Below are 25,357 nucleotides of genomic sequence, written 5' to 3' on the forward strand. Positions count from 1 at the left end.
TTATATTAGATCATAGCTGATTTTACTTTATATTTTAGTTTCAATGAAATTTGAGATTGGGGGATGTTATAGGCTGGGCCTAATTCAGGCCAATCGCTTGTTAATTTAGGTTATCTACTGGAACAAAATGAGACATTCACTAGGCCTCTTCAACAGTTAACAAGAGTAGATTTGCTTAGCCATAGCAGGAAAAGGATGTTCAATAAGGTTAGGCATTGAGAACACCTTCTTTTGATTCAGCTGAGAGGAAGTCCTATTGCACCACCTATTCAGGCATCTGAGAGTCCCTCCAGCTCATCATGACTGCTTTGTACTCAGGCATGGAGGAAATGAGGTCTAAAGTCTGAATTCTTAGTTCCCTGAAACAAAGTCTTGAGGAATGTTTGAATACCTTTTTAGGAAAAACTAGCCTGACTTGCGTGAGGGACAGGGAGAGTGGGGTAAGACGTTGTTCCTGCCATGGGGACTTTACTGAGATTAAAGGAGCTCCTAAATATTTATTTATCTACTATTTATGTCCCTGAAAGGAGGGAGCACTTATCATTCATTAAAAAAGTAGAAGTTAAAATATTCATAACAATACTAGAATAATATTTGTGACTTTTGTAGTAGGTTTACCTTTCTAATTGTTTTGCTTTGGACAATATTAAAATTAGTCTTTTGCCCTTGTGCACATACCGTCAGGGCAGTGGCATGTGCTGAAACTCTCCTGAATAAGAAATTTTATGTGGATAACATTGCAATTGGGTAATTGAGAACTGACTGTATAAAAAGAATATATAGGCAGTTGAACAAACATTAAGCACATGGATAAATTAAGCAGTATAGTTGTGGTCTGATTATCCTTTGTTTATTTGTAGTGAGGCAGACATTCCTATCGATGTGGAGACTGTCACTTCTACTCCAGTGCCACTCTATGACAACCAGAAGGCACGAAGTGTAATGAATGAGTGTGAACGCCATGTCATCTTTGCCCGGACTGATGCTGATGCTCCACCCCCACCTGAGGACTGGGAGGAGCATGTGAACAGGTAGACCTCCTCAGAAACATTGAATCCCATGAGATGATGGTCACAGTTTCTGAATTAGTATTCATTTTTATTATCATCTCATCCTTGTATTCTAAAACATAAACTGAAAGCTTGTTTGCACATGGTGCTATGTAATTCAGGTTGAGTTAGGCAGACACTATCCTAGGGATATGATATGGCAGAGAGAGCACTTGGAGTCAGGAGATTTGGGTGCAGTTCTAAGGTTGGCCATCAACTCTGTGTCCTCAGCAAGTCATTTAGTTTCCCTGAGCCTTAGTTTCTTCATCTGTAAAAATAGAAGTAGTGTTTACCTCACAAGGTGTGAGAGGATCAAATGAAATAATGTATGTAAAGCTTTAATAACCTTAAAATGGGGATAATTGTACTACTTACCTCACTGAGTTATGAGGATCAAATGAGATAAACTGTATTTAAAATACTCTGCAAATGGTAAAGCATTCTATAAATATAAACTGCTATTAAGATAAATATACCAATTCAGATAAACTTTCAGAAGACATACAAATTGTAGAATAATAAAACATTAGATTTGTATATAAATATGTAAGATTAAGAGTTTATGTCATTTAGAAATCTAGGTGGTGAGCAAATGAAGGGAATCCCGTAGCAGCAAGAGGGAAATGAGGGGGAGGGCATTCTAAGCATGGGGAACAAGCAGCCTAAAGACACAGAAGCAGGAGACAGGTCTTCATTAGTTCTGGGAAGTGTTCCTTTTCAAGTCACCATTGGCCCCTAGAGTACTTTATAGGGTACTAAGGAAAGCAGTTTGTTAACTTTCAGAGTCTCAAAATTGGAAGGGACCTTATAGATCATCTAGTAACTAGATTCTAGTTCAACCATAAATGAATAGACTATCCCCTACAGCATAATCTGACTAGTGGTTATCTAGTTTTTGCTTGAAAACCTCCAGTGAGGGGGAATACTCTGTTTCAAGGCCTCCAGGATCAAATACGAACTCCTCTATTTGGCATTTAAAGGACTTCACAATCTGACTTCAGCCTCCCTTTCCAAACTTATGTGTTACTTCCGTTCACGAATTCTTTGTTCCAACCAGCTAGCCTGCTTGGTGTTCTCCTTATGTGACATTCTGTCTCCTGCCGCTGTATCTTTAGGCTGTTTGTTTCCCATGCTTAGAATGCCCTCCCCCTCACTTCCCTCTTTTATAATGCATAGCTTCTTACAAAGTCCAGCTCAGGTGGCATCCTAAATGAGGCCCTTTTTCGTCCCATTACTAGCTAGTACCTTTCCCTTGAAATTTAGTATTTAATTAATTTAGTAATTAATTTTGTGTATCTGTATATAAGCGTATAAGTGTATCTATCATTCTATTTATGTGTATGTAGAAGAATTCAAAAGTACTTTTTAATATACACATGCTCACATATGTACACATACAAATAAACACATAAAAATGTATGTATGTATACTTGTTTTTTTCCTCATTAGAACGAAAACTTCTTGAGGCACTAGTTTATTTTTGTTTTTGTATTCTCATTACCTGGCACAATACCTGACATATAGTAGATAATAAATATTTGTTGAATAATAATTATTGATTATCTTCTGCCATTCTCCCCCTCTCCAGTTTTTTCTTTTCCAAACTAAACATCCTCAGTTCTTTCATCTGATTCTCATATGCCATGGATTCAAGGCACTTCTCAATGCTTTGCATACTTACTGGTTTATCAATGTTTTTCCTAAAATGTGGTGCCCCAAATTAAAAATTATTCCATATATGGTCTGAGCAGGTCAGAATACAGTGTTACCAATTTCTTCTTGGTTCTGGTCATCTTGCCTTTCAGTGTAGCCTAATGTTATATTAGATTACATGGAATTGCCATGTCACATTTTGGACTCATATTGAGCTTGTAGTCTACTAAAAATATACAGATTTTTTTTTTTTGAGGGGGAAGGCAAGGCAATGGGGTTAAGTGACTTGCCCCAAGGTCACACAGCTAGTAAGTATCAAGTATCTGAGGCTGGATTTGAGCTCCTCACTCCAGGTCCAGTGCTCTATTCACTGCATCACCCAGCTGCCCTCCCCCCATCTTTTTCAATAAATTGTTGGCTAGCTATCTCTCCCCCATCTAATTCTTGTGAAGTTAACTTTTTGAATACTAGTATAAGATTTGTATGAAAATTATTTGAATGTAAATTCATCTCTATTTCATTTTAGATTTTTTTCCCCATATGTTAGCTTGCTGTTCCTTCTTCCCTTCTGTTTTCCTCTGTGCATTTAAAAAAGTGCTTTAGTGGACCACTTTTTTTTTGGCATCACTATTGCTGCCTCCCACTACATCTTTCTCCTTAAGTAGAGATAGAGGAAAAAAGGGTTTGGAATATAGATATTGGAGAAGGAAAAAACTCAAATGCTTAGAAATGTTCTTTCTAAAGAACACTTGTAATAAATAAGCAGTCAAGCAAAATAAATCCACCCAGTGGCCATATCCCAAAATGGATGTGTCTTTCTGCACCTTGAGTCTATTCTGTCTCAGTCAGGAAGTGGGTAACATGCCTCATTATAGGTCCTTTGCAGACTTGATTTGGTATTGCATCGGAGTTCTTAGATCTTTTAAAGTTGTTTGTCCTTACAGTGGTGTTATTGTTAAATTGTTCTCCTGATTGTGCTTACTTCTCTCTGTATCAGTTCATTTAAGTCTTCCCAGATTTCTTTGAAATGATTGCCTTCATCACTTCTTATAGCACAGTAGTATTCCATTGTATTAACATACCATAATTTGTTCAGCCATTCCCCACTTAATGAGTGTCCCCTTAGTTTCAGTTCTTTGCCTCTACAGAAATAACTGCTATAAATATTCTTGTCCATATGGGTCCTTTTCCTCTTTCTTTGATCTCTTTCTGGAATAGACCTAGTAGAGGTGTTACTGGGTTAAAGAGTAAGTACAATTTAGTGATCTTTTGGTCATAGTTCCAAATTGCTTACCAGAATGTCTGGACCAATTCACAGCTCCATCAGCAATGCTTTATTGTACTCATCATTCAGTAAATGCTCAGACAAGTTTGTGAACAAGCTGTGTTGTCATAGACTATCTCAGTCTTTCAATACAATGTTTACACAATTCAGCAGGCTATTAATTTGTTCCTCCTAAATAGAAGAGGAAAGGTTCCATTTTACAAGGAACATTTTTGTTATGTGATTATCCATTCTCAAACACTTCGCTTGTTCTTCAGCTAAAATTTCAGTGTTTCTGCTTGGTGAGATACAATTCCATATATTTGGAGCTTATTCAGAGGTACTATATATTTACCAGGATTGTTAATAGAATATCCTCAGTGGCATTTCATTGTTAGAACTGGACCAATATATACTTATTACAGTATTAAACTACATGTAAGAGTATAGGGAACAAGCATTTATTAAGTGCCTAATATGTACCAGACACTTCCCTACCAAAGAACTTTCCAGTTATTTAATCTTCACAGCAGTCCTGTGAGGTAGGTGCTGTTTTTACCCATATTTTACAGTTGTGGAAACTGAGGTAGACAGTGTTTAAATAACTATTCCAGAGTTACATAGCTAGTAAGTATCTGAGGCTGGATTTGAACTTGAGTCTTCCTTCAGGTCCAGGCTTTGTCCACTGTGCCACCTAATTGCCTTTAATTATAGTTCATCTTGTAGCTAAAGAAGAGCACAGAAACTATAGAAACACCAGAAAGGCAAGATAATAAGTAATTACTCAACACTTTAATAAGTTTACCAGTTGAACCTCTGTTTACTTGAATGTAAGTCATAGTAACAAAGTCAGAATATATGCTGGATATTATTTCCTAAGATTTTGCATACCTCATTTTAATTTTGATATTCCTTAAGAATTGGATATGTGTCAGAAGCATGTTTTAGCTATGAGTGTACCTGGATATTTATAAGGCTGAATAAAATAGAAACATATTGGGTGATTGAATCCTTGAGATACCTGCCCTGTCCCCTACCTTTTTTATGAAAGGGGATTTAGTTGATTCCAGGAGACTTATAGTTTTGTTAATGTTCAAGCATAGGTGTGTTAAAATTTCCTAATGAAGAGAGAATTAAGACCATGACAATGTCTGTGTCTCTTAGGGTTTTAAGTCTTTTAGGTATTTTCACATAAAATAAACTCTGTGTGATGTGATACCAAAGGATGTATTGCTATACTCACTAATTTAAGGCTTCTCCAGGACTTAAGACTGTGGGAATTGGCATAGGGCAGAGGTCAGCATAAACTGTGAATACTGCCTCTTCCCCCCAATGTCTTATCTGGGCTTACTCAAAGCTTGAGGGAAGTTGGGTTGCTAGTCTTGGTGTCTGGTCTGAGACATCAAGAAGAGATATCATTTCCCTGTTTAAAATTGATCTGGTGGGGAACATTTGGAAGGGGAGCCAGTTCAGTTCACCACAGTCACCATCAGCAAAGCCCAGTGGGGCTTATCCTACCCTGCAGACTTGTAGTTAAAATTCTGCCTCCTCTTTTAAAATTTCTTTAATTATATCTCTCAGGCACTGTTTATCTTGATCCTTGGGTTAGATCATATTTTTCTTGTTTCAGTTTAATTTTTTAGACCTCCCATAGAGCTGACACAAAACATTGAACAGTTGTTCTTGGAACCAGTTTGACATGCATCCAGCAACAACCTTAAAATCTTTTCTTGGTTTTTGGCATGTCAGCATTGTGGCTTTTAATATGATCTCAGCTGTCATCAGAGTATGATAGTAATTTCTAGGTAGTTGGGTTTTTTCTTCTCCAGTGTCTGCATCATTTCCACCCCTTACCAATTTGGGTTTCAGAATAAATATAGTAACAAGAAAAGCAGATTAGGAAAACATCCTGTCCTATAATAAATAGTAAGATAAATTGAAAACAATATTTTGTAGCATCTTAAAGAAATATCAAATCCTAGTTGTCTTTCTTTGAAAGAAAGTCTGTACCAAACTCAGAAATGTGAAGTGGTAAGAGTTATCTCAAAGAAAATAAAATGGCATATCTGTAAGCTTAGAAGACCTGTGTTCAAGGCTTGCCTCTGATGCTTATTAGCTTATTGGCCTCGTGACTCTGGGCATATCACTTTACCTCTCAGTGTCCCAGGCAATTCACTATATGAGGTTACAGAATTAATTATCAAAGCAGTGAACTAGTACCAGTTCCTTTATGTTACCAAGCTTCATAGTTTCCAGGTTTTAGCAAACCTCTATTGAAAATCAGTTTCATGCTTGTCTACTTTGGTAAAAACCTTAAGTGAATAGTGAGCAAAAGATTAAAAAAATCACAAATAGTGATAAAAATAATAAAGTCTATTTGAATACAAAATGAAGAAAACAAATGGCTTTCCAGAATGACTGAACCAGTTCACAGATCCACCAGTAATGTATTTGTCTTCTTGTTCTCCTATATGTAAAGCGTTTAACACAGTGCTTAGCATGTAGTAGGAGCTTAATAAATGCTTGTTTCTTTCCTTCATTCCATGCACTCAAGAAACTTAAAATTCATTGGGTGAAATAGCATACACAAACATAGTTCTAGGCAGGAGATACATTCAGTAAATATAAAGTATATTTGAAGTAGATACACAGTTATTTGAGAACAGAGCACTAGTTGCTGTGGAGATTGGGAGTTGCAAATACACTTTCACTAATGGCATAATGAAGAGAATAACTTTAAATGACTAGCTTTGATTTTATAAGCATAAACAGAAATAGAGTTTATTACTTTTCTCTTGACTTATGTTGTGGTATATAACGAGTGACTGGTGTAGTGGAAAGAATATTGATATAGGATCATAATCAGACAAACAGATGTTCATCTCTTGATAATAGCTATTTAACCTTGAGTGAATCACTTAATCCTCTGTCTTGTTTCTCCTTCCATAAAATGGGATTATAATCCTGTCATTATGTACCTCACTGGGCTGTTCATGAGGAAGATGATTTGCAAACCTTAAAAAATACTTTATATATTTGAGTCATAATTACCATAATTATTATTCATATGCTTGTGCTGAGAAAGGGATGGGATTTCCTGTGGGTTAAGTCAACTCGGGTTTCTTGTCTTCCACCTGTACCCTCAATCCATTCTCCTCCTGTTTCTTATCAGCTCATCTTCTTAAATCATACTCTTCTTTTCTGGTATCTTTAATCTTTCCTCAACTATTGACTTTTTCCTTGTTGCTTGTGAACATGCCCAGATCTCTCCCTTCAATTAAAAAACAAAACCCTTAAGCTATCATTTTATATCTCTTCTGCCTTTATAGAAAAAAAAAACTGTCTACATTTATTGCTTCTTTCTCCTTTTCCTCCTATCTTTCTGCCTTTTGAAACCTGGCTTCTGACCTCACCGCTTCACTGAAACTACTTTTTCCATTCTCTTAATTGCTAAGTCTGATGGCCTATTTTCAATCCTCATTCTTTCATCTTTCTTGAACACTACAGTATTTGATACTATTGACTACCTCCTTCTCCTGGATGTTCTCTCCTCACTGGGTCTTTTGACATTGTTCTCCTTTAGTTCTCCTGGTTGTATGAACCCTCCTCTGTTTTTTTAAATGAATTATCGTGCATATCCCACCCTCTTCCACCCCAAGTGTATGTGTGTCTCCTAAGCTTTTTCTTGGGTGTTCTTCTCTCCTTATATTCTCTCTTGGTGGTCTCTTCAGTTCCTGTATATTCAGTCTTCATTTCTAGGCAGATAACTTCCAAAGTTATCTGAGATTCAGTTTCACAGTTACCTGCTGGATGCCTCTACTTGGATATCCCATAGGGGCTACAAACTCAAGAGATCCAAACCAGATCTTATTATCTTCCCCTCTAAAGCATCTAAACATACCCTTCCTCCTAACTTCCCCCCTGTTTTTCTCAAGAGCACCACCATCCTTCTAACTTTTCAGTTCAGGGTCAGAGTCATCCTCTATTCTTCACTCTCCTCAGCCTTGGCCCTCCCCCCAATCCAATCAGTTGCCAAGTCATACTTATTCTCTACAACATCTCCTGAATCTGTCCCCTTCTTTCTACTTACTTGATCACTATTTTGGTTCAGGCCCTCATCACCTTGTGCATTTGCTATTTTAGTAGTCTCCTAACTGTTCTTCCTATCTCAAGTCTTTTCCTTCAAATATGTCTTCCACACAGCTGCCAAATCTATGTTCCTAAAGCACAAGGCTGACCATGTTATTCCTCTGGCTCCCTATTACATCTAGAATAAAATACAAACTTCTCTGTTTAGCGTTTACAGGTCACCACAGTCTGATTCCTACCTATCTTTCCAGTCTCTTGAACGTAGGGACTGTTTTTTGTATTCATAGCCTCAGTGTTCAGCATAGTACTTTATACACAGCAGGGGCTTAATAAGTGCTTGTTGGATTATATGCCATTTCTAATTATACAGTCTTATAATGGAAACAGGGGTTAGTTACTGTATTATCAGGTCATCTTTAAAGGGTGTAGAGAGACCATAGAAATCTGACTTTTATTCTGTGCAATTTCTTCTCCAGGACTGGTTGGACAGTTGCCCAGAACAAGCTATTCAACAAGATTCTCAAAGCCTTGCAGTCTGACCGGCTAGCCCGGCTAGCCAATGAAGGGGTAAGTTGGATAGGCTGAGCCCAGTATACTTCCAACACCTTTCAGTTACTTTTGACAGTAGCTACGGTGGAATTTTAAAAAGCTTGCTCCTCATTATTACTTCTTGATTATCAAAACTTTTTGAGCATTTCTTATCTTTTGTAGAGTGACATGAGCCAGGTGTTACATCCCCATCCATGCCATAAAGAGCCATGCCCCTAGAGTTGGTTAATAAAAGATGATGGTTCCCTTCACCTCTTCATGTCTGTAACCCACACTGTTGTCTTCTAGGCTTGTAATGAGCCTGTATTGCGGCGAATTGCTGTGGATAAGTGTGCAAGGAGAGTTCGACAGGCACTGGCAAGTGTGAGTTGGGACATTAAACTGGTCCAGTGGTTGCATACAACGTTGGTGGAAACCCTGAGCCTGCCTATGTTAGCAGCCTACCTTGATGCCCTGCAGACATTGAAAGGGAAGGTAAGCATACTCATTTGGTTTGCTTCACTGCCAAAAGCAGAGATCGCTGGTCTGTGCACTGAAGAGTTAGGGGTGGTCTCTGCTCACTTGTTCTATTTGAATGGTCATAGAGCATCAGGTAAATGAAAAAAGGAAGGATTTCTGTTTAGAGTAAGAAGGAAGTTGAAGGAAAAAAAAGCCTTCCCTTTGTATATGGCCCTCCTTATTTCCCATTTCCTTTTCACTTAAATGTTTCTATCATTTCTGCTTCTAGGATGAGGTGTAGGTGTTGAAAGCTGTCATGTGTTTTTGAGCTTTTAAATACTGAGACTTGTCACCCCTGAGGTAAGGTGTGTGTGATGAAAATCAGGTTACCTCAGTGGACATGAAATATTTAACAGGGAGAAATACCAGGCAGGTATATATTGTTAAATAGGGCTTTCTGACCTTAGGTTGTAATATATGAGCATAATAAAAAAAAAGATACAGTAATATGCTATATTATCAGGAAATGAGTTTGTCTCTATAAGTGAGTTTCCACACAACTGGTGTTCCCCTTTAAGGTTTCTCCTTTTGAAAAAAAAAATGGACATTTTCTAAAATATTGTTCTCCTATATAAAAATTACTCCCCTGCCTTTTAAACATAGTTTACTGATTACTTTAATTTTTTTCCCCCAGTATTTCTTTTTTAAAAATTCTAAACTTTAAACACCAAAAAAAATTTCCATATATACCATAAAACACAAAAATAGGGTTCTATACGAAACTGTAAATCTTCATTTCCTGCTATTTGTATTCTTTGAAAAGTAAATAATTCTACCCAGTGCCTTCTTGATGCATATATTATATTTATTTAACACATTCCAAGTACTTAACTAAGTGTGGGAACTGTGCTAGGCCTTGGGGATTCACAAATAAGATAGGGCCTTTGCCCTCAGGGAGTTTATAGTCTCATAGAGGAGACATATTTACAGATCATCTCAGTACCAGGCAGTTTCTGATGAGTAGTACAAGTATGTGGTGCTGAAAGAATTGGAGAAAGAGGTTGAAGACTTCTTCATATGGTGGTCAGACCTAATAAGAAGATGATAGCATTTGAGTTGGGCTTTAAATGATGGTAGTATTTTGAGTTGTAGAGGTAGTGGGTTGTGTGCAACCAAGGTTGCATTCTAGGCAGGGAGAATGACGTGAGTAAAGTTAGAGTACTGGGGAAATTGAAGGACTCTTGGGGACAAGGAATATGCCACTTGGCTATGACATCAGCTTTATGTAGGGAAAGAGTAGGAAAAAAGCCTGGATCATGAAAGACATTGACTGGCCATTTAACTTTCTGGGGCTGATGCAGCTGTCATTGATGAATCTCAAACTCTGTTGTGTACCATGATGTTAGCAGGCTTTCAAGGACTGGAAACTTTTTTGTTCCTTCAGGAGTTGGTGCCAGACTGTAGCCAGGCTTTTTTGAGTTTTTTGGTGCCTTTTGCAATTTTTTCTATTTCTTTCACTGTTAGACTGTCAGCTATCAACTTATTGTTTAGTGTTACCATGCTTATTTTGGGCAAAGCTGCTCAATGCTCTTAAGTTGTTGGTTCTAATCTTTATGGCTTGGGAGATCAGATAATAAAGAATATTAGAATTGCTTGAGGAGCTCTACTATGAATAATTCGTAAAGAACTTGAATTTATGGATTCTAAACCTCTGTTTTGACTTCCTAGAGGCCTTTTCCCTCTTTTTTTATTGTTTTTTTTTTTAATTTTTTGCTTTCTTGTAGATAGTTAATGGTGCTGGATAAGTGATTTTTTGGGGGGGGGGCAGGGCAATTGGGGTTAAGTGACTTGCCCAAGGTCACACAGCTAGTACATGTATCAGGTGTCTGAGGCTGGATTTGAACTCAGGTCCTCCTGACTCCAGGGCCGGTTCTCTACTCACTGATTTCTTAAAAGTGAAGTATAACTGGCTTTGGAATGAAGACTTCACAGTTCAAATTGTGTGTCTATCACTACCTGTGTGACCTTGGGCAAATCATTTAGCCTCCCTACATCTCAGTTACTCTTTGGTAAAATAAATGTGTTTAACTAGATGGCTTCTGAAGGCCTTTCCAGATTGATATGTGTGATTCTATCAGATAGCCAACAAGTACTTACTAAGCTTCTACTGTGTGACAGAAATTGTGCTTGTTGCTGGGGATGCACATCCAAAGAATGAAGCAGTTTCTCCTCTGAGGGAATTTAAGTTCTACTGGGATGCCATGAATATATATATAAGCATGTACGAAATAAAAATATGCAGAGTAAGTGGTCTGTGAAACCACTCAGCTTCAATCATCTCAATATTAGTTTTTCATTGAAAGTTTATTGTCTTTATAATGCTTACTTAAAAGCTCCTATGTCTTCTACTTCCCAAAATCAGAATTCTTGCATACATGATGAATATTTTCAAAAGCAAGAGAAACACTTTGTCTTTTTTTAAAATTTTTTAAATTTTTTTTTTAACACTTTGTCTTTTGACTATGTGGACTAACAGACTTGTAAGGAAATATGATTGAGAGGCAACATGGAGTAGTGGAAAGAGTTCTGAACTTGGAGTCAGGAAGACCTAGGTTCAGATGCCATCTTCACATTTACTTTCTTTGTGACCGTGGTCAGGTCGTTTAACCTTTCTGACCCTCAATTTCATCATCTGTGGGCTGTCACCATGTAGCTCACAGGGCTGTTGTGAGTGTCATAGGATCATAGACTGAGATCAGCCTTCTTATTTTACAAATGAGGAAACTGAAGCTCAATCAGCAGGTAGTTATTAAAGTCTCACTGTGTACCTAGCACAGTGATAGGGATATAAATGCAATGACTGGAGCAATCCCTAGTCACAAAGAGCTTACATTCTAATAGGAGACAGCAAGGACATATGTAAGTTTATTCACATGAAATGTAAAGAGAATACATACAAAATAAAGACAAAATAATTAAATATATAGTTTGAGAGGGAGGGCACTGGCAGTTGAGAGGGTCAGGAAAGGCTTGAAGGTGGTGCCTGAAGCAGCACAGGAATTTTGTGAAGTGGAAGTAGAGAGGGAGTGCTTTCCAGATCTAAGAAACTGCTAGTGCGAAGCCCTGAGATGGGAAAGAAAGTGTCGGAGGAGCCAAGAGAAGGTCAGTTTGTATCAAAGCACATGGGAGTGGGGATTATATACAACAAGTCTAGAAAGATGGTGCCAGATAGTGAAATTTAACAGGGTACTTTATATTTGATTCTAGAGACAGTAGGGAGCTACTGATTGAGTCGGGGAGCAACATGGTCAGATCTCTACCTAAGGAGAATAACTTTGGCACCAGTGTGGTAAAGAAGCTGCGGCAGGGAGACCAGTTAGGAAGCCATTGCAATAATCTAGGCAAGAAGTGAGAGGTCACATGCAATAATGCATATAAAGCAAGCTTTAAAGCTCTGTATCAATGTGATTTATTATTATAAACTCTGCCGTGCAAGAAAAGCTACGTGCTGTTTGTTCTGGAGAAGTCCTAGATTTTCAAGATGGGTTAAACTTGGGCTAGATCAGAAAAACAAGGCTTCTTAGTGTGGAACATATCAAGAGAGATTAAGGAGAGCCTAATCATTTCCCTAGGTTATCAGAGGTAATTAGAACAGCCCTTATGCTGTCCATGTTTGAATTTCAGGGAGACTAAACCAAAAGATTTTGTTGACTGAAAGGAAGAAGCCTTGTCATATGCTTTGCTAAAATCTAAGTAACAAAGAGAGAGCTCATTTTTTGGGTCTGAGAAAGCCCGAATTTACATCCATCATTTCTGTCTGCCAGTTCTCAGAAAGCAGATCCTTGATAGGAGTATACTTTGAATTTAAGTTGAGTCGTTATTTTTGTTGAGTGCTGTTGTTCAGTCTTATCTGACTTTTGGTGACCCCATTTGAGGTTTTCATGGCAAAGATACTGGAGTGGTTTGCCATTTCTTTCTCTAGCTCATTTTACAGATGAGGAAACTGAGGCAAATAGGGTTAAGTCACTTGCCCAGGGTCATATAGCTAGTAAGTGTCTGAGGCTGGGTTTGAACTTAGGTCTTCCTGAATCCAGACCTGGTCCTCTATCTACTGTACCACCTAGCTGCCTTCTTTATTTTTGTTAGGTAGTATGCATATTAAAATACTTAGTATGTTTTGTTAAAATATTAGTGGGTTCATGGTCTTTTGGTCTTTCCCCTTCTTCCTAGCACCTTTTTTATTTTGTTTTTTTTTTTTTTTTCAGTATAATACATGCTTGGTCAATTAGGGGAGCAAAATTAGTACAATGTCAAAAAATCTCATGGTAAAAACTATAAAAATAGATGTATACAGTTGAGTTACTTAAATAGAAATAATATATTTATCTCTTGCTTTAAGGGAAAGTACTTTCCCTACAATCTTGTGTAGCAAATATTAGTGTGTAGATATTATTTTCATAGGATCATAGCTATTGACTTGGAATATGCCTTAGAGACCATAAAGCCAGGATTCTCCCCTTCCTCTCTTTATAGATAAAGAAACTGAGGCACAGAGAAGTTAAGTGACTTGCTTGGAGTCATACATTTAACAAGTGTCTGAAGGAGGATTTGAACCCAGATTTTCCTGATTCTGTGTCTCTTGCCTTTTCCATTCCACCTTGCTGCCTCTTATTTTATAGATGAAGAACTCTTATTGGAGTTAATAAGAGTTTTTGAGAGGTTCTGAGTTGTTCGTAGTTAACGTGGCTAGAAGATTGCTGTACCAGGTACTACTGGAACCTAGGTCTTTGGACTCCAAAATCCAATGTTCATTATGCCTACATGATGCTGCTTTTCATTTAAACTTGTTTGAATCAGCTTCTGTAGTCAGTCACTGCCAGTTTGATTTCTCTTGGTGCTTCTGCTGCCAGCCCAGTTAAAGTAATTCTTTTAACTCTCCTGGTCACTGAGGAAATGAGGTGCTTTCCGTCTTGTTTTTTAAGAAGACCTGGCTGTTAAACTCTGACCAGATTGTACTCCAGTTAATTCCTTGATACCTTAAGTGGCATTGCTCCTCTTATCTCTGTGAATTAGCCTTTTCTGGGTGCACAGTTTCTGATCATTTTCCTTGACCCTTTGTCAGATCTATTCTCCAGTTTCTTTAGTATTTTCAAAATCTTGTTTCTCTGAAAGCTGTTTATCTTTTGTCCTGTCTGCCACGTGGATCACTGACCTTCATGGGTGGCATGGAAATTATTACAATCCCCTTCTTCATTCCAGTTATTTTACTGCAGACATTAGCATAGTTGCAGCCTTCATTTATACAGATTTAAGACCACCTTTCGAGTTTGCACTAAAATAGGCTACAATTGAAACCATAATATGCATTTGAAAGTAGGCTGTTTTACCATGGGAGTAACAACATTTTGTATCGGTCACATACTGTAGCTGGTCTGCATATTTTGTTCTTAAGAGAGGCATAGGTGCAAATAATATTAGATTAAAATGTCTGGGAAGCTGAGATTTGTTTTAGACAGCAGGGCTTCAGCTGCCTCTCAGCTGGTGAGAGGCCTCCCACTTATACAATACTAACATTTCTTTATGGTCTTTTCTTTTAGATACCAACCTTGATTGACCGGATGTTGATGTCATCTACCACAAAGACTGGGGCAGCAGGAGCTGAAGCCTTGTCTCTCTTGCTCAAAAGGCCCTGGGATCCTGCTGTGGGAGTGCTTTCTCATAACAAACCAGTAAGCTGGACAACCCACTACTTATTTTTAAAGTTTTATTGATGCCTTTTTGTTTTGTTATACTCAGTCATTTCTCATTAATCCTCCCCTCCATGGCCATCGCTTCCTCCTCAATCCTCTCGTAACAAATAAAATAAAGAAAACTGACACAGCAGCTGCCCTGAGGGCTTATTTTATCCTTTATAGAGTCCAGTTCTATGGTGAGAAAATTACAAAGTTTAGATTATAAACTTCAGGAATTATGTCTATTTAATCTGCTTAGCAATACCATCAAATAAATTGTCCTTTTATTAAAAAGGGTGAAGAATGGAGACCTTGAGACTTGAAAGGGCAAACAACTTTTACTTATCTGTGAGTGGGTGGGATTCTTTCTCCTTAGAGCAAACTCCCTGGATCTCCACTGATTCTCATTGCCTCCTCTGGTCCCTCGAGCTCCATGTTCCCTACCTCTCGAAGGCATCGCTTTTGGCAGTCACAGCTCTCCTGCTTGGGCAAGGTATGTGCTGGAAATGGTGGCTTTGCACACATGATCTTTGAAGAATAAAGCATAAAAGGTGGGGGGAATGAACAATGCTTTTGATGATAGATATTTTCTAGAGATCTGGATTTTATTGGGGCCTACTTCTACTTTGGTTTTATGTGGAAATAGACATAGTGCTAATGAACGATTGTTGAGATTTAGGTTAGGATTTGGCCAGGCTTTGAGAAGAATTGAAGGAACATCAAAACTTGCCTTTGTATGTAGTCTTTTACTGTGGCACCCTCATCTTCTGTAGGTCATCCCAATTGCCACTCATCTCCTAAACAATGGGAGTGGAGTAGGAGTTCTTCAGTGTCTTGAGCACATGATTGGGGCTGTTCGAGGCAAAGTACTAGAGGTAAGAATATTCTCTCTGCTGTAGTATCATAGCAGACCTTGGCCTGGCTCTGTAGGTGTCCAGGGGCTTGTCTTATTCCCTTTTCTCTCTTTTTTTCTCTCAAAGATTCACAATCATTTCCCCCACAAACCTATCATCTTGATTGGCTGGAATACAGGAGCCCTGGTGGCTTGTCATGTAAGTAATTTCTCATCTTTTTTGAGTACCATTCTCTAAAAATTTGGGGTGATTGACAATTCTAAGGTGGAAGCTTAACTTTAGATGTTTGTCTTTGGTATTGCCCATTGGGTTGTTGTCATATTCTAGCAAAATTAGGGGTATATTTACTATCAGGCATAAATTTGAATATTGGTTTATATAGATTTGCTTGATATACTAAAAAATTTTACCCCCCAGGAATGTAAAATAAATATAATTAGTTAAATGTTTCGTTTTTGAATTTGAACCCAGTATTCAGGCTGACTGAAGGAAGTGATCCATCTTCTATATATTCTCTGATCCCAGAAGTGGTATAGAAGAGGAAAGGAAGTATTAAAGGAGTGTTCCAGAGAAAGGGGGAGTAACGGGGAGCCATATATTGGATTTAAGATTGAAAGAGTTTTTTTTTTGTCCCTTGAGGTAGAAAACTCTCTTTTGGAGTTCTCCTGATTTCATTTACTAGCTAGAGAAGAAGTGAGCAGGCCTGGAATCTTTTCTGGGGAGTTAGAAGGCTGTGGCATTTATATCCTCAGTGTTCTTCCAGGTTCACCTCAAAGCCAGGTCTTTGGGTTATGTGACTATTTTACAAAATGACACCCCTTGTATTCCTTACTATTTAATTCAACAAGCATTTATTAACTACTTTGTGAAAGATAATGCCCAGTGATGTCATGACTGAAAGACATAGAGATCAGAATGGTGTTTTGGAGGTTAGGACTAATTGGTAGATTGGGTTACTTAAAGGATTCTTGGTTGGCCAAAGCTGCAAGGAGATGAATCCTTACATCAACAATTGTATTATTTTCAGGTATCAGTGATGGAGTATGTCACAGCAGTTGTCTGCCTTGGATTTCCTCTGCTTACAGTGGATGGGCCAAGAGGGGTAAGGATAGGATTGAGATTATGGGCTAGTTATTAGAATGGGAATGGAAAGTCAGGTACCACTATAGTCTCCCTCCTGTGCTTCATTCAACTAAGGGAATTTTCCTACACCTAAGAAATTTCCTAGTCTCATCCCGTTTCCTGTCTGGATTTCCCACAGGCATTTACTGAATGTGTGTTGTTTGGTTGATATCTCCTAAAGATTTTTCTCTTGTCAGGATGTGGATGACCCTCTCCTGGATATGAAGACGCCAGTCCTCTTTGTTATTGGCCAGAACTCCCTACAGTGTCATACTGAGGCCATGGAGGACTTTCGGGAGAAGATCCGTGCTGATAACAGCATGGTGGTAGTTGGAGGAGCTGATGACAATCTCAGGTGGGCACATTTGGGGAGTGTTTGCTGTTTCCTGTTGGACTGTAAAGAGTCATGCAAGAGTGATTTCAAGTGAGGTGGAAGAAAATGTCTTCTAATTGTGGCCTCTCTGGGTCTCAGTTTCCTCATACATAATGAAGAAGTTGGGAGCTAGGTGGCCTAGTAAATAGAGTGCCAGGCCTGGAGTCAGGAAGACTGACACTCCTGAGTTCAGATCTGGCCTCAGACACTTACTAGCCGACCCAGGGCAAGTCACTTAAACCTGTTTGTCTCAGTTTCCTTCTCTGTAAAATGATCTGGAGAAGGAAATGGCAAACCACTCTAGTATCTTTTCCAGGAAAATCTCAAATGGGGTCATGACTGAATAAAGACTGAAAAATGAGGGGGTGGAGGAGATGCATTGCTAAATATTCCTTCCAGCTCTCAGATCTATGATGAATATATTAGGAGGCTGTGCTATATATTAGTGCTGTGAGTGGACAGAGTACTTAATTAGAAATTAAGAGTCTTGGGTGGGATCTCCAGTTCTTCCGCTACCACATGTCATCATTTCACTGTTCTGAGTCTCAATCTCCTCCTCTGTAAATTTGAGGGTGTTGGACTTGATGGTCTCAAAGGTCTCTTTCAGCTCTAGAATTTTGTGAGTGTGTCTTTTAGAGAAATTTGTCCTGTTTTTTTTTCTAGCTTATGCTTCTTATTGTGCTCAGAAAATAAATCAACCCTTAAATCAGCAGAATGTTGTGTTTTTTTTTTTCAATGAATCATGTCTTCATATAATTATCTTATTCCTTTCTCTTAGGATAAGCAAAGCAAAGAAGAAGTCTGAAGGTCTGACTCAGAGCATGGTGGACAGATGTGTCCAGGTAAACACAGTTGTTCTGCTCTTTTCTTTCTGCTACACTTGTCATGTCATATTCTGGGAGTTTGGTTCAGTTGAGGGGTCAGAAACTTCTTTATCTCACGGTACTAAGTTTTTTCTGTTGGGGCTACTGAGAAATACAAGGCATGATCAGGGGAAGAAGAAAGAAGAGAAGTAGGAAAAACAGCTTGAAGAGGAAGAAAAATTCAGGTGGATGAAAGTGGTAGAGTACTGTCAATTTCAACTGTTCTTCATGGGTCCTACTATGTAATTTTAGTATTTATTTGTAGATTGAGAAGACTGTCAGGCTTTACATGGGAGGGAAAAAACCAGCTCATTTTAATGTCAGAAGGAGGATGGAGTTGATACTGATTTTAAAATATCCTTGAGATTGTACCCTGGGGGTGACACTGGCATTGATAGTCATTTCCTACTTGAACCAGGATGAAATTGCAGACTTTCTGACTGGTGTGCTCACTCGTGCTGAGGGTCACAGCAGCTCTGAGCCCCGAGATCAGGATGCTGAGAAGAAGAAGAAACCTCGTGATTCAGCCCGCCGGGACTTAGCTTTTGAACTTCCTGAACGGGGAAGTCGGCCTACCTCTCCTGCTGCTAAACTTCCTGCCTCACCTTCTGGTTCCGAGGTAATGCAGCTTAAGGATAATATGTCTGTATGTGGGGGCATTGGGAAGGGAGCATGTTGGTAAGTTTGGTTCTCAGCAAGGTGGAAAGTGGAAAGAACACTAGATTAGGGATTTGGAACTGGGGGACCTGGTACAAATCCGGGCTTTATTACTTAGGACCTGTATTATCTTGGGCAAGTTACCTAAACACTGAGACCTTAGTTTCCTCATTTGTAAAATAAAAGACTTGTATTTTTGACCTCTTTTCTAGCCTTAACTCTTAGCTCTTGAATCTCTTAATGCTTCAGGTTTTACACGTTTATAAAAAGAAAATTCTTGCTTGCGAATCCAAGGAGTCTCATCAGATTTCATGCTTTTGTCTTTATACCTCTCTTTATACCCATATGTGGGTCATGACCTGCAGTTTAAGAAGTGCTGAAGGGTCGAGAGTGGAAAAAATTTAAGAAGCCCTGCATAGTACCTAACACTATTACTTGTTGTTGAATTGAATTATTATAGTTAAGATGACATGTTTTTTCTTTATCTCTCTAACCCCATCCAGGATCTATCAAGTGTGTCTAGCAGCCCCACCTCTAGTCCGAAGACCAAAATGGCTACAGTGACTTCTGCCCCTAAGTCTAGCCAAATTGGCACTGCCCAGCTATTGAAGAGACATGTACAGCGGACAGAAGCTGTCTTGACCCATAAACAGGCTCAAGGTACGGATCCTAGGCCTAATGCCAAATGAGTTATCTTCCCATCTAGTTGTTCCTTAGAACTTGGGTTTCTTAAATGATTGGCCTCCCTAACTATCCCGAGTGAGGCATGATCTGGGGGATATCAGTGTGCTCCTACTTCTCCGTTTTAATCAAGGGTAGTCTTGATATGAAAAGAAGTCGCAAAGGCACATTCTAAAAGGGTGTGTATGGAAAGTGTAGAAGGATAGTCTTCCTTGCTTTGCCTTGTTAATAGCAGGAGTTTTATGGGATGAACCTCATATCTTTATGGTCAGCAGGGAAAGACATTGCCTTTTCCTTCCTACAAACAGCTTCCCTGATTCACTGCTAGTAGAAAGTGGCTTCTGAAAGGGTGAGGCCTGGAGATACTCAGATTCACTGGGTTTTTCCTTTGCTCTGTGACTTGAGAGTCATTATTTCCATACTAAACCCAATAGGGATTTCTGGTGGGAGGGATTTGTGACTATCCTTTACTTCACATTTGATTTGGGGAATTTTGAAATGTGATTGAAATGAGAAGCTTTTAATAATGTGAACACTGCAAAGAATCAGTGAAGAGGAAAGAAGGAAAGTGTCAGAGAAGAAATTGCTTAAGGAAGCTAATAATTTTTATGCTGATAATTCTGGCTTTGATTTAGCCCAGATAGGGTCTGGTATTATGGGAATTAATTGTTTATCCAGGAACATCTAACATGTTCAGATTTCCCTGTGGGGGTCGAGTGCCTGGAAATAGCAGAAGTTATTTCCTGCTGTAACTTACTGTACTGAACTCAGACTGCCTATCAAACAGGATCATCTTATCTGCTTTATCTGGTGCTTAAGGGTCAGAACTCAAACCCTAGATTCCTCCAAGGTAGGGTAGAAAAATAATGATAACAAGGAACAGAAGAGAAAGCAATATATGTGTGTGAATGTATGGGAGAAAACAAGTTTCCCTAGTTTGTGTGATAGTGTTTTTGTGCTCTGTTTCTGCTTGGTGGCTTTGTAGATGTAGCTAAGTACCATTAAGTGGTGTTTCATCTTGTTTTTGGCAAAAGGAAAGGTCTAAATGTTAGCTTTTACTCTCATTTGGAACATGAGATAGGGCATAGATAGGGAGTGTTTAGAGGTTTCTTGCTAATAGGCACACTTAGGACATTGGTCAGTCAGGGAATCAAAATGGGGTCTAGTTGGTCACATGAGTGAGATCAGTAACCTTAGAACCCCATTAGTGATGGTTTCAGTCAGCAAGAAGTGACGAGGAGACATCTTTAGGCCCCTTCCTGGCTCCCTTCCCTTCCTTGTCTTCCTTGGCCGGCTATGATTCTGTAATTCTTTCTGATTCATTCCAGCGCAGTTTGCTGCTTTTCTGAAACAAAACATGCTGGTGAGGAAAACTCTTCCTCCCGGCACCTCCTCCTGTCTCTTTGGTGAGTATCTTTCTCTTGCTTGCCTGTCTCTTGCTTTCTCTGCATCTGCTGCTCAACTTGCCTCTTTCACATACAATCCAGCACAATTCCTTGCACAAAGTAGGTACCTAATATTTGAGTTGAAATTGATTGAAGTTTTGCTCTAGCGTTTTGTGGTGTCACCTCTTAGTCCTATCTTTGTGCCCCTCTCTCTGTCATCCTATTTCTTTCTCAATGGATTTGTCTCTGTGGAACCCTCTTGCCTTTATCAATGCCATGTTGCATCTCTTTTATTTTTTCTTGTTCTTTCTCCTTCTGCTGTCTTTTATTCTGTTTCACTTCCTTTTTCCCTTTGTGTTCTCATTTTCTTGCTTTATCTGCATGACCCCTTTTTGTCTGCAAGCCTTCGCATATATAGAAAGGCCTTGTTTCTATACTCTTTGTTTTGCTTCTGCTTTCCTGTTCCCATCATGGCCACTAAAGGAAGCAAACCATTTGCAAGCTTTCAGAGCTTTTTTGAAAAAAACTTCCGTCTCTCTTCCACTCCTTCCCATTCGAGCTAGTGCATCCAGGTCTTGAATGATTCTTCTAGCGCTGATTGTGCTATGATGGAGATCGGGAGGAAATGCTTGTGGTTCCAAGCACCCCTTGTGGGAGCAGCTGATATTGCCCTTTGTGCTTGAATTGGGAAGGGATGGAGTGGGACAGTCTCCTGAGAAGTTGGCAGTAAACCTAAGGAATGAGCTAGTCTGTAGAGGCTTGCGTATGTGAAGGGAACTTTGGTGAGAGGAGAACAAGGAGCGCTGGGCCATCCTTGTAGATGAGTTTGATTTGGATCTATTCACCAATCAGTGAAGAGAGGCTCGTTTGTACGCTGTAGAGAAGCAGTCTCTGAAGAAGCTTGCATGGTGTGCTGTTAGCCCTGGTCCCTTTGGAACAGGAGCTTTGGAATCCATTGGAACTCCTCTAGCCCGAGGACAGAAGAGAGCTATTTTTTCAACAATGGAATTCCCTTAGGTCTCCTACATCTGACAGAGGAAACCTCACAATTTTAGGGGGCTGGACAGTGTTTACGTGGAAATTTTAACTTTTAGAGGAGGATAGCCTTCCTTCTCTCGTACAGGGCTGGTGGCTGTATACTGTGTGACCTTCATGTATGCTGCTGGCTTTCCTCTGGTCCTGCTGATTTCTTTGCCTTGCTGTGCTCTCTGCAATGTTTAAAATCTCCAGGGGAACTCTAGATTTTTGATTTGAGGACAAATGGAATCAGAGAAGGATGGAACTGTTTCAGAGCCTGGGAAACGCTACCTGTTCCTATTAGAGAGTCTCCCTATCACCCTCATATTCTCTTGCTGGACCCAGTGGTGGTAGGGAGAAATTGCTCCTTTTTTTCTTTCTGGACCTTCGCATTCTCCAGGTGGGGGTAGGATGAGCAGGGATGTAGTCACATCACTTAGGACAGGACAGAGGTATAACATGGGGTTCTAGGTAGGATCAGGATGCTACTGTGGGGTAAATTCTGAGGTCAGGCAGCTGCAGGCAGAATTGACTTTAGTAAGCATCTTGGGTGCAAGGCCTTGGACATGGGCTGATCAGTTTGAGTAGTGTGTATCTGTGTTTTACATGCTTGTGCACCTCTTTGAGGCAGTGTCTGTTGGGACTTCGTGGATTGGAGGAGACCTCAAACTGATCTTCTTCACTTTTCAGTTCCCATCACCTCAGACCAAGCCGAGGAAGCTGATAAAGAAGACCTTCGGGGCCAGCTGAAGCGTCAGCATCCTCCTAGCCCCCCTCCGGGCAGCAAGGCTTCCAAGAGAGCCAAGATCAAAGTGACCATTGTCTCTCATGGGGATGGAGCTAGTGGACCAAGTCTCCCATCCCAAGCAGGAACCACTGAGGGCAAGTGTCTAGGAAAGCTGTTATTGTACTAATTGAACACTCACAGAGAGCACAGACTGCCACATTTGTGGTTCCTGCTTTGGAGTCTAGTCTTCATTCCATCTTACAAGAAGCTTATAGTAGAAGCATATGTTGGCATGCATGCTGAAGAAACCAGGGAGTGTCTATTGATCTGAGACTGGAGTCATAAACTATTAAAATGAACTTTTAGAGAAAATTTCGTTTCACTCTCTCATTTTACTGTTAAGGAAACTAAAGTCCAGAGAAGGGAAATAGCTAACTGCTAAATTAATATTCCTAAAGAACACATTTGATTATGTGGCTGCCTTGCTCAAGAAGTTTCTGTGGCTGCCTTTTACCTCTAGGATAAAATAGTGACTTTTTTTGGCATTTAAAGCCTTTCAAAATCTGGGTCCAATCTATCTTTCTGGACTGATTTCATATTACTTCCCCTTACCCACTCTGTGGACCAGTCATATTGGCTTGTTTGCCATTTCTGATATTTGAAATGCCAGTTCCCTTTTCTGTGCCTTTGCTCAGGATCTCTCCGATGCCTAGAATGTTTTCCTTCTGCCTCTTAAAATTTTTTGTTCTCATAACTTGAGTGCCATCTCCTGTATGAAACCATTTCCTGTTCCCCCAGTTGTTAGTGTCCTCTGCCTCTCCGCCTCCAATTTGTTTCGTATTTACTTTGTACATATTTTGTACTTACTTGTTGCTTCCCTTTTTTAGAATGTAAGTTCTTTGGGGCAGGGATTTTTCATTTTTGATTTTTTTATCCCCAGTGCCTACTAGTGTCTGGCACAGGGTAGGTGCTTAATAAATGTTCTTTGAATTGAATTTACCCATGGTCACATAGTAAGGGTGGAATTGGGACTTGAAACTAGGTCTTCTGATTCCTAGTCCAGAGCTCTTTATCATTAAGCCATAGCTCATTTTAGGGTGGGAATGATGAGATCAGTCCAGGTTTCTTGCATTTTCCCAGGGCTCTGTGATTCTGAGAGGTATAGGCAGAAATAGGCATGATCAAGTCAGTGTGATGAGAAACTGTTGTGCATTTTCAGGAGGAAAGCCCATTACTGTGACTCGGGGGCAAGCTGCCGTAGGTGCCAAGGAGCTAACAGGGCTTCTCACCACAGCCAAGTGAGTCCGTCTAACTTTGTTTTCTTTTAATGTCATTTCTTTTGGTCTCTTCTTGATAGATCATATAAACTGTGGCCTTAGCCATTGAAGTTTTTTAAGACTGCTTTCGTGAAGCATTTCCCTGTGGGGTAGGCCATTTTACATTTATATCCACAAAAAGTACAGGCACTTTTTGTTTGAGGATCTTCAACCTTATTACCATTACTCATGTCCTTGTTCTAATGGCCTGGCCCCCAGAGGGAGATATAGAAATCTCCCTTATACTTTACTGATTTCTATACTTGGCTTCATGCCTTATTGGTAGAATTTGGTTTAGAATATTGTGGAATATATAGGATATAGGGAATTGTGAGAAGTTGAGAGTCAGGAGGCCAGAGTTACATCTCTCTTTATTTCTCTTGTGCCTCACTTAACCCCCTCTTTATTCCACATTATTCCCATAAATCCCGTCCCCATTGGTCTGCCCTGCTGAAATTTGGAGCAGTTCAGCTCTTTTTCCTGTCTCTCCAGATCAAGTGCAGCTTCTGAAGCAGTGTCAGTGAGCCCAGCTTCTTCCTCCATTATTCCCAACAGTACTGCTCCTAGTGCCTTCCATACTCTGCAGAGCCGCTTGGTGGCCAGTGGTGGTCACTGTGTGGCAGCCTCCCCTGGCAGCACACTCCCAGGTACTTTGTGTCCCACCTTGTCTTCCTGTGCTTTTTGGTGTGCTGTTGGGTGGGGGGGATGATGGTGGATTCATGTGGGAGGCATCTTTTTAGGCCTAGCTTATAGGTTTTGCATGGTGCTGTCATTAGGAATTAGCCAAGGCTTCATTCATAATAAGGGAGTTTACTCAGCCTAATTTTTTACTTTGGGTGATCCCAGTCTGTAATTGTGTCATTTGTGGAATTTTGGGGGCTGCAGGTTCCATCCTTTTTTTAAAAAAATTTTTTATTCATTTTGAACTTAAATACAAGAAAACTTAAAAAAAAATCCCAAACATGTCCATGTACACAGCAAAACATAAAAAGAGGATTCAGTATAAAACTGAATTTCCATTTCATACTGTTTGCTTAAAAAAAACCACAAGATGAATACTACACATTATTTTCAAAGCTACCTGCTTTTCTGTACTTCTCTCTAAGTTTTCTTTTGTTCTCTGCTGTGCATTTCTATTTATTTTTTCTCTCTCCCTCCCCATTGTGCTCTAAGGAAGGCTACCATTAGACACAAATATGTATGTGTGTGTACATACACACACAATACACACATACATGCATACACATACATACATATACACATACATTCATGTATATACGTACATATATATCTATAATCAATATATATAAAACCATGCTATACGTACTTCTCTATAGTGGTTCTCCCTCTGGATGCAGATAGCGTCTTCCTTCATAGATCCTTTGTAGCTGATTTGAGTATAATACTCAAAAATGATTTAGTCATTCAAAGTTGTTCTTAAAACAGTATTGCTGTTACTTTGTACAACATCCTCTTGGTTCTGCTCATTTCACTCTTCATTATTTCATGCAAGTCTTTCCATGTTTGTCTAAAATCAACCAGCTTATCCTTTCTTATAGCACATTAGTATTCCATCACAATCATACAC

At 39.4% G+C, this 25,357-nt stretch overlaps 1 protein-coding gene across 5 annotated transcripts in view; it reads left to right on the forward strand.

Annotated features, from left to right (window-relative positions):
• The window catches only part of KANSL3 (KAT8 regulatory NSL complex subunit 3), a 43,112-nt gene that overhangs the window by 3,914 nt on the left and 13,841 nt on the right, over positions 1 to 25,357 (forward strand). For 3 of the 5 annotated variants that reach the window (XM_036750812.1, XM_036750813.1, XM_036750816.1), the window contains exons 3-18: positions 861 to 1,031; positions 8,532 to 8,622; positions 8,893 to 9,078; positions 14,640 to 14,771; positions 15,151 to 15,267; positions 15,548 to 15,649; positions 15,755 to 15,826; positions 16,656 to 16,730; positions 16,948 to 17,105; positions 17,902 to 17,965; positions 18,405 to 18,605; positions 19,147 to 19,303; positions 20,653 to 20,730; positions 22,417 to 22,608; positions 23,673 to 23,751; positions 24,262 to 24,416. In XM_036750812.1, the coding sequence (XP_036606707.1) occupies positions 861 to 1,031; positions 8,532 to 8,622; positions 8,893 to 9,078; positions 14,640 to 14,771; positions 15,151 to 15,267; positions 15,548 to 15,649; positions 15,755 to 15,826; positions 16,656 to 16,730; positions 16,948 to 17,105; positions 17,902 to 17,965; positions 18,405 to 18,605; positions 19,147 to 19,303; positions 20,653 to 20,730; positions 22,417 to 22,608; positions 23,673 to 23,751; positions 24,262 to 24,416 (2,030 nt within the window). The remainder of the gene's footprint in view (positions 1 to 860; positions 1,032 to 8,531; positions 8,623 to 8,892; positions 9,079 to 14,639; positions 14,772 to 15,150; positions 15,268 to 15,547; positions 15,650 to 15,754; positions 15,827 to 16,655; positions 16,731 to 16,947; positions 17,106 to 17,901; positions 17,966 to 18,404; positions 18,606 to 19,146; positions 19,304 to 20,652; positions 20,731 to 22,416; positions 22,609 to 23,672; positions 23,752 to 24,261; positions 24,417 to 25,357) is intronic. The other 2 variants (XM_036750814.1, XM_036750815.1) reach the window with 1 other exon arrangement.

The sequence above is a fragment of the Trichosurus vulpecula genome, chromosome 3 (genome assembly GCF_011100635.1).
Source record: "Trichosurus vulpecula isolate mTriVul1 chromosome 3, mTriVul1.pri, whole genome shotgun sequence".
In the NCBI taxonomy this organism is placed as follows: domain Eukaryota; kingdom Metazoa; phylum Chordata; class Mammalia; order Diprotodontia; family Phalangeridae; genus Trichosurus; species Trichosurus vulpecula.